The 9,197-nt window shown below is 37.0% G+C and overlaps 1 protein-coding gene across 2 annotated transcripts; it reads left to right on the top strand.

Moving 5' to 3' along the window:
- Nucleotides 1-68: 68 nt before the first annotated feature.
- Nucleotides 69-1,491, top strand: zetaCOP (COPI coat complex subunit zeta). 2 transcript variants are annotated; one of them, XM_011644236.3, is made up of 5 exons: nucleotides 69-202; nucleotides 613-858; nucleotides 936-1,069; nucleotides 1,146-1,236; nucleotides 1,329-1,491. In XM_011644236.3, the coding sequence occupies exons 1-5, from the start codon at nucleotides 185-187 to the stop codon at nucleotides 1,374-1,376; spliced, it is 537 nt and encodes a 178-aa protein (XP_011642538.2). In that variant the 5' UTR covers nucleotides 69-184; the 3' UTR covers nucleotides 1,377-1,491. The 2 variants fall into 2 exon arrangements, with proteins under 2 accessions (XP_011642538.2, XP_088935281.1); XM_089079155.1 differs by lacking the exon at nucleotides 69-202 and adding an exon at nucleotides 253-379.
- Nucleotides 1,492-9,197: the final 7,706 nt, after the last annotated feature.

Here is a 9,197-nt window from a genome sequence, read left to right as displayed (position 1 = left end):
AAAAATAAGTCGACTTTTTATCCGTTTACTTCTTATCATGTAAGATTGGTAATGGGAAATTTGTATTTTTTTTCTTTCTTTTTACGTATTAAGTGTAACATGCCATTCTCTAGAGGTTAGGTTTATATTCAGGTATTTGACAGGCTCCTTGGACACGTCAGAATCGATCAAATTAAACCTAAACATGGATGGTCAACCATTGGTAGGTTTTTAAGATAAATAATTCAATCAATAATTTCGCGATAAAAATTACGAAATCTTTTAACGATAAAAGTTTGCGATAAAAATACGAATAAAAGAATCGCATTGGATATTTAAAAAGTTGCATAACCTAATTGTAGTGAATCAACCTGTTCTCAGCGATTTCTAGTATCATATGGTATAATCGATTTTATGAATTTGTTCTTATTTTTTATAAATCGTTCTTGATAAAAAGAAGAAAAACATTTATAAATCACTAGTACAACATTTCAAATCACTAGTATTAATAACCTAAAAAATCTTGTACTGTGCATGTGTTCTATTAAATATTCCACTATGTATTCACCTATATAGATATATACAAAGGTGTACAGTTTTTTTTATTAACTCTGAAGTAAAAAATTATTTTAGGAACCCACATTGTATACAGTTAAAGGAATGGCCATTCTCGATAACGATGGCAACAGAATACTGGCAAAGTATTATGACAAAAATGTATTTGCAACATCAAAAGAACAGAAAACCTTCGAGAAGAATCTGTTCAGTAAGACACACCGGGCGAATGCAGAAATCATCATGCTGGATGGTTTGACTTGTGTCTACAGAAGTAACGTAGACTTGTTTTTTTACGTCATGGGTAGTTCACATGAAAATGAAGTTTGTATGATTATTATCAAATATTTTGATATTTTCATGAATGGAATTTATATTAATTAATTTAATTTCCATTTTAGTTAATTTTAATGAGTGTTCTGAACTGCCTGTATGACTCAGTCAGTCAAATTCTTAGAAAGAATGTGGAAAAGAGAGCAGTATTGGATAGTTTGGATATAGTGATGTTAGCAATGGATGAAATATGTGATGGAGGGTAAATGAAATATCCACGTTCATTTGCTTAAAATTTTAAATTTAAATGCGATAGAATAACAGGATTATCTTTTTAGTATAATTCTGGATGCGGATGCAACGAGTGTAGTGCAGAGAGTAGCATTGCGAACGGATGACATTCCACTTGGAGAACAAACAGTAGCACAGGTAGTATTTCATTTTGATTTATTTCATTTTCATTTTTTGTTGCAAATTCCAACTTTGGTTCATATATGATGTAAATTGTTTTTATATTTTAGGTACTACAATCGGCTAAAGAACAACTTAAGTGGTCTTTATTAAAATAAGTAATTTTTTTTTGTATATGATTCTATATTCTTGCATAAATCTTTGCAATATATATTATAATATTACTATTATTATTGTTTAAAATAAGAATGAAACTGTCTATAGAAATGTAAATTGCATATCTATTACTTATTTTATTTTTTTCACAAACATACATCGATAAACATTTCAAAATATTGCTATTGTTTAAAGCTTTCGAAAATTTTTGGAATCATACAGTACAACAATTTTGTTTGCATTTCTTTTCTTTCGATGTTTTATTGATTTTTATAAATCTGGATTTTTTAAAACGAAATCTAACTTGAAGTTATAAGAATTTTCAAAATTTTCATTTGATGTATAATTGAAACATATTTACGACACAAATATTTTAGTATTATTTAGTAGTATTGATATATATGACATTTTATTATATGCTTAAAAATTAGAAAACAATTATATTAGTGATACATGCATTTATAAATTTTTAAATTATGTGATGAAATAGTTACCGATTTTATCTATAGAAAATATTGACCCTATTCGTAATCATCGACAAAAGTATTAAAATCTATTCTGTTAGATGGCGCAACTGATTTGTTTTCTACATGAATAGTAGGTAGTTTAACTTTACCGAAATTCAAAGCTACCTTGAGAAAATGATATCTATAAGATATATTTCAATGTATCCACACACACACACACACACACACACACACACACACACACACACACACACACACATTGCATATGATCTTCGAATATCATTATCTTTTAATTAATACTTAAATACAAATATACATTTCATCAAATGTAATCTTCCCAAGCACAATGTCCGCTGTCCAGAGACTTCTTGCAAAAACTCATTTTCCGCGATAATGCATATAATGCATATATAATATATACGGAAATTATTTCCGCGCGTTATTATGTATCGAGATCGGTGAGCTTATTGAAATTATCCCGGTCTCGATCCCCGTGCGTGTGTCTCTAATAGCGCCTCGGTGATGCTGAATTGCTTGCACGAACTTTTTACACGAGCAGCCCCTATCGTCGCCCACCGCCCCCCAGGGAAATCCAGCGAGCGAGGGTGACCCTGTATACGCGGTAAGGGAGGGGAAGGGGCGGGAAAGGAGGAAGAAGAAAGTGAGAGAGAAAGAGGGTGGAAATCGGGCCGCGCGCGAGCCCTTCACGAGCCCGCCACGAGATATATCCGGTTCTCCGTTTATCCGTCGTCACGTGACGGCGACCCGTGGACGACCCGTTTCGATCGCGTCCGTTGGTTACTCTTTCATCGGCTTCCTCCGCGCTGGGAATTTTCAATTTGATTACAAACTGCCCGAACGCGCGCCCACCCCGGCCCGCCCGCCCGCCTCCCCGCTCCGACGCGTTTCCGCTTTTCCTCGTCCCCTTTTTCTCTCCGTCCTCCTCCAACCCCCCGTGCCACTCTTCCTCGCGTGCGGCCCGATGAAAAACTCTCGTCGCTCGATCGCGACGGAATTATTGGCCGGCCGACTTTATTTATGGCGTTCATTTTCCTGGAGATCGCGGCCGGAGCACAGCCGTCCGCCATTTTTCTCTTTCTCTGTCTCCTTCCTTCTCTTTCTCTGTTTCTCCCTTTTTCCCTCTCTCTCTCTCTCTCTCTCTCTCTCTCTCTCTCTTCTTTTCTTGTTTCTTTCTCATCTCGCTAATTGCTTACTTATTCCGCACCTAATTTTATCTGATGTTGCCAATACTGCCTATTCTCGATGCCTAATTAATCAATGCCGCTATCATTCACGTGTTCCCCAAACTCTTTCATAAATACTTTTTAATCTTTTTTATATCGCATAAATACGTATTTTTACATTGCATAATTTATTGCAGAACATACTTCTCATATTATTTTCTTTTTCACTCTCTTAGCGTCCTAAAGCGTCGATTTGTTGTAGAATAAAAAAATGATATATCTCAATTAATAATTTATACTATTTACAGTTCTTCCACCTTCTTGATTAAATCATTCCTCGAATAATTAGACTCCTGACAGAATAATTCTTTTGCAGGCAATTATTTTTGCACACATTTTGAACGAGAGATGAAAAAAAAGAAAGATAAAATCAAAAAAGATTTTGATGTTTTAGTGATAATTTGAGCGTCCTGCATAATTATTTTGATGCTCCAAAATGATTATTCTCGGATCCAAATTTTTATTTAGTAAACTATTTTTATTTAAAACTATTTTTTCCGTGCAGAAAATTAAAACAGGAGATTCTAGAAAAATTCAAAACAGATAATTTTCTAAATCGAAACCGTGATGTCAAGATGTATACGTAAATCATTCTGCTATATAACATTCATTTAGAATAAACGTCCGTTGATCTCAATAGTCTTCAGATTTATCGATGTATCTATATCCCCCCCTGTTTTTCCCCCTAATGATCGGTCGTTCCTCCTTCAAAGGGAGACTTTTCACAAGCGGTCCTTATAGCTTTCGCTCGTGCACAGATTTTCAGAACAGAGGAATCGCCTATTTTCCTTTCCAAAAACACCCTCCTCCCCCGAGCGATTTCGGCACTTCATCAATTTCTCTCCTTTTTCGGGTGCATCACCTCCTTTTTTTTTCTCGCTCTCGCGCGAGCCGTCGATACCGCGATTTACGACCCGTCAGGCGAGGAAACGAGCAGGACGTTGATAACGACGACACTTTGACGAGAAGCGCACCTCGTTTCCTCCTACTAGCAACGGAGATTAATTCTGGACGCGGATTTCTCGTTTTCGCGCGCGCGGTTTTACGCTACCTTTAAAATAATAACACACGGATGTATCAATAACGCATTTTTAGCGCCTCGCGATTCCCAAACAGATGACCCAAACAGATTAAGAAACGTTTCAAATAAATTTCTTTATCTCTATTTCTATCAATCTAAATAATATCATAAATTAATTTTAATCGCGGTTTAACTTATTCTTTTAAAAGTTTAAAAGTTTAAAAGTTTAAAAAATTAAAAAAAGATGGAAAGAAAGTTAAACCGAAATTAAAATCAGGATTTGGATGTAGCGCGTTACAGTTGTAATGCCGTTACAGTTATTTCTGTTTGGTAATGGGCTGGTAACAGCGTTATTTTTTTTTAACTGTAACGTAATTATATATTTTTTCAGTAATGGTAACAAATTTAATAGTTACGTTATTTTTTTATACTTTAAATCTATTTATGACATAATTTTTGTATATTAAGTTCAGTCTTTAATCAATATTCATAATCCGTTGTTATATTTAAGACCGTCTTGAGAATAATTTATCACAAACCAATCACCAAGAACAGATTTTTAAAATATCCTTTAAAAAATTTCTAAATAGAGAATTGAGGATAGAAAAAAATGTAAATTTGATTTATTTATGAATTTAATAAAAAATGCAATCTTTTTTATTTGTATCTTGAAAATTTTTAAATCTTCTTGAATTTTTTGTAATCTTACAAAAAAAATTTAACTTATCTTACAAAGATAAAAGAGAATAGGATTCTATTCTTTTTATCTTAAAAGATAAAAAGTTTTATTATTTTTATTGATAATTTAACAAAAAATATGAGAAAAATTAATTTTTTATTTATTCTGATCTCTTTAGTATTAAAAAATGACGGAAAAAGTAATGACTCATTCCTTTTTAATGATAACAATACGAGTTACTTTTCAAAATCAGTAACTAGTAATGATAATAGTTACTTTCTTGACTTGGTAACGAATTATTAAAAAAAAAAATAACTTTTCCGACTCTCATTGAAATTTATTTGTACCATCTATCCGATTGTAAAAATGGATGTAATACATGTGCGTGATGGATATCGATGATATAAATCTCGATGATATAAATTCAATTATCTTGATTAACAGTTCTTAAGCACGTCGATCGAATCGTCATTCTTAGAAACACTTCTAAATAAAATAAAATCGACTACAGATACACCATTAAACAACTCCATTTTATCTGTATATCATTTTGACATCGTATCTCGTGTCTCGTGGCCAACGTATCGGTTGAAGCGTTAGAACAACGTTGATTTGCACATTATCGGACGGTTTGCTCGGTAACCGGCAATCTCGAACCCGGGTGCGTTGACGTGTACGTGACCTACCGGAAAGAAGCGTTCTCGTAAATCAATAACCCTCGACGAGATAAAGAGAGAGGGGAGGGGGGGGGGGGGCGGGAGGAAGAAAGAAACGCAGGAAGAGAGAGAGAGAGACGACCGCTCGCAGCATCGCGCGAATCGGCACATGCCCGAGATGTTAAACGCGCCCGTTAAACGGACTCGGATCGAATCTCGTTCCTAATGTTCTCTCGCACGGTGGTCCAGGTGGCCCGGCGAGGGCAATTAAACGTATAAACGGCGTGAATTAGCCGCAAGAATTGGCCCATGCCCGGCGCTTTTCAATGGGCCGCGCCGGGCATCAGGGCCATTTAACACGATGACATTCCCCATTTAGATCCACCCCCGCACAAAGACCCGCCGCGACTAGACTAGACAGGCAAAGCCCCGGAAACCCATATGTCAGCACGTGCCGGACGAGCTTCGGGCCGCGATTCTCTCGCTTTTCACGAGGCGCATTCGGGACCGGACCGTATACCGCCCGGACACCAGACGCCGTAATCGTCGTCTGCCTTCGGAAAGTTATTTGCAGGGATAAAGCGACTCCTCTCGCGATTAATCTCGTTTAGCTCCCCTTCCCAAATCCCTCTCACCCGCCCGACCCCCGAAAATCCGGGATTCGCGCGCTGGTACGCGAACCACCGGCGAAATCACTCGCACGCGCGAATCCATTTGTGGCATCTTAATTGTCTCAATAACGTCCCGTTTAATCTTTTTCTTCCCATTATCTCTTATGCTGTGCTAATGTATCTTTATGTTATCTTAATGAAATTAATTGATAAAATTAACTTATCGTCGTTTTTAAAGCTTCCTGTTCTAAGTATGAAACATACGTTAATTTATAATGTTAATTGTATAATGTTAATTAACGTTAATGTTAATTTTATACTTGTTAAGTTTGTGATTCTGTTTGTGAAAAAAGGTGATTGTAAATATGAAATTGCAAATCTACAAAATATAGGAAGATGTAATTTCTATTATGGTGTTAATAACAATTAATTCGTAACCTGAAATACTAACTTGAAATCCCTGTAAATCAGAAAAAAAGAAAAGACTGAACAGAGAAAGGAAAAGCGGAAGAAAATACATATATTAGAAAATGAAAATAATTATTTTTTGAAAATGTCTTCTATAAATATATGGTGATTTGAGAAAATAGAACTAAAGCTGTCGAACTAAACCTATGTCAAACTAAACCTGTAAATTTAAGCTAATAATAGGAAGGGACTTCTGAAAAAATGTTTGGAATGTCATTATACGTACATTCTATTGCTCCCATCCTTTTTATTTCTAAACATTTGCTTTTTATTAGATATATAATTTGAATGTTGTAACATATTTATGGCAATAATCAGCTGCAGGTGTCACATTTATGTTCTTTCTTTTCATTCTTTTTAGATATTTGGATAAATGCATTTGATTTTTAATTGCTTCTTGTTATTTCTTTTGTAAAAATCGAGATTGTTGGCATGAAAGAGAGAGAAAGAGAGAGAAATGAAGAGAGAAAAACTCCTCTGATAAACATGCCGCTACACGTTATGAATGCTTGATGATGCAGGCGTTTCACGACTCACGTGGCGTTCATGGAAAAGGGGATGCAGGAGCCGCCGGGGAGCCTCCCCGTTTTTCTTATCCGACAAGGCACAGATCCTAGATATCCTCCCCCCCCCACTACGTTACTTCTTCCACCCCGTTCGCCGTCGCTGCGATCCTTCCCTCCACTACCGCCAATCATCGACGAGAAACGAGAAGCGAGGGATGGTGAGGCAAAACCCTCTTTGTCGCTCGACTCGCGCTACCGAACTATTGCATCAAGCATAGGAAAGTATCCACACCCGTGTTAAATATATTTACGAAAAAGATCGTGTAAATTTTTTCGTAAGAGACAGCATTTTCGAGAATAAAATCAATCGCGATTTAATCGATTAAACGACGTTGTATACATTTAAAATTACAATTATAAAAATTCTTATGGCGACTCAAGACAAATTTTATTTTGCAAAAGGATAATAATTAAGAAAAAAATTCATTCCTACATTGATTTATACTTTGATCTATTTTAATATTTCGATGTATACATATGATTTTTTTTTTCAAACTAATGTTCTTTTTAATATATTTTCTATTATATATAAAAACTTTTATGATTTTAGAGGAAATAATTATATAACTGTTAAAAAAGTTATTAAATATATTTCTATACCGCCTATATTGTTTTTCCGTTTTCGCGCTATTAATTCTATTCGTTTTAAAGTTAACTATCACTCAAAATTTTATTTATTATTAATTATATATATTTCTACATTTCATATATATATATATATATATATATATATATATACAATAACTATCCTGCTGACGTTCATATTAAATCATATTTTTTCTATCTCTCGTGCCGATTCGCGATCGAGGCATTCGGCCAATACGTACGAAACGACTCATCGCGAAATGGACTATAATAACGCTTTGATCGTTATATCTTCGTCTAACGATACCGCGGACATTGAACGATGCCTCGCGATTTATCTAAGTCCCTCGGATGTGATACCAGCGAGAGGGAACAGGTCGCAAGTATGCATGCACGAGCCGAATAATACCGAAGTACGAGACGAAAGGATCCGATTTGTCCGCTTATGGTCCCTGCTCACCCTTAATCTCGTCGCCACCCTCGCCTCACCTCCGTCTCATCCCCTTCGGCCCTTCCGTCCGCCCTAATGGCACGAGCGGGAAACAGGTACATCCTTAGGTCCACGAGATCTCTCGTCCTCTTTCGCCCGACGGACGCGTCGCACCGCCCAATGACGCGCCGCGCTGCCACGACCAATCGTCGGCGAGCACCGAAACGAGGAGTGGTGAACGACCCCCCTCTCCCCAGCCCCGGCAACGTGTGCCGTCCGGAGGGGCACACGCTTTGCGGACTTCCTCGCTTCAACTCCGAAGTATCGACCCGGATATCTCTCCTCTCTCCCTCCGCGCCGATAAGCGAGAGAGACCAGAGCCATCATGGCCGCTGGATGTTTCGACGTTATATACACGTTATGTACAAATATATATGTAATTCCGCGCGTAGGTCCCGCGGGGGTGGACCGATTTTCGGAAGCGGGGCGCGCGCGCGCGGGCGGATCAGATTCAAAATTAATCCATTCGCGCTTCTATCAATTAAGCCTCCGGTTTGGGGTTTCAAGCCTCCGGTTGAGATTAAGTCTTGTCTTCTTCTAAAAAAATATTTTGGGAAAGAGGAAAAACTCAACATAAATAATTTCCGAAGAGGAAGTAATATATTTAATTTATACCGTTTCCTCATTATCTTTTGTTTCGATATTTTTCTCAATGGATGATGAATTTACACGATCTAGTGGTCCAGTAAACTTCCCAATTTCTCTCTCTCTCTCTCTTTCTTTCTCATGATTATTTTATTTGCAGCGCCTTTCGAAAGCACTTATTCACGAAAATGGTTTACAGGAGTAATTTCCTCCAACAGATCGCCAGGAAAATCGTGATCTTTGTTCGTAATTACGCGATGAGGAGAAACGCATCGTTATGGATGCATCTACCCTCGTCCGATCGCGGGTTCAACGGGTATATTCCGCGTTGTCGGATCACACGTACGAGCGCACACCGATATGTTCGCCAGATCAGAGGTCGTAACAACGCGGTGCCCAGTGCCTTATTGCCACCTACCACCTTACGCGAGAAAGAGAGAGAAAGAGAAAG

Source organism: Pogonomyrmex barbatus, unplaced genomic scaffold (genome assembly GCF_055798465.1).
Source record: "Pogonomyrmex barbatus isolate J1 unplaced genomic scaffold, ASM5579846v1 scaffold3, whole genome shotgun sequence".
In the NCBI taxonomy this organism is placed as follows: Eukaryota; Metazoa; Arthropoda; class Insecta; order Hymenoptera; family Formicidae; genus Pogonomyrmex; species Pogonomyrmex barbatus.
Note: the sequence above shows the minus strand (reverse complement) of the source record. Positions and strands in the feature narration are given on the sequence as shown.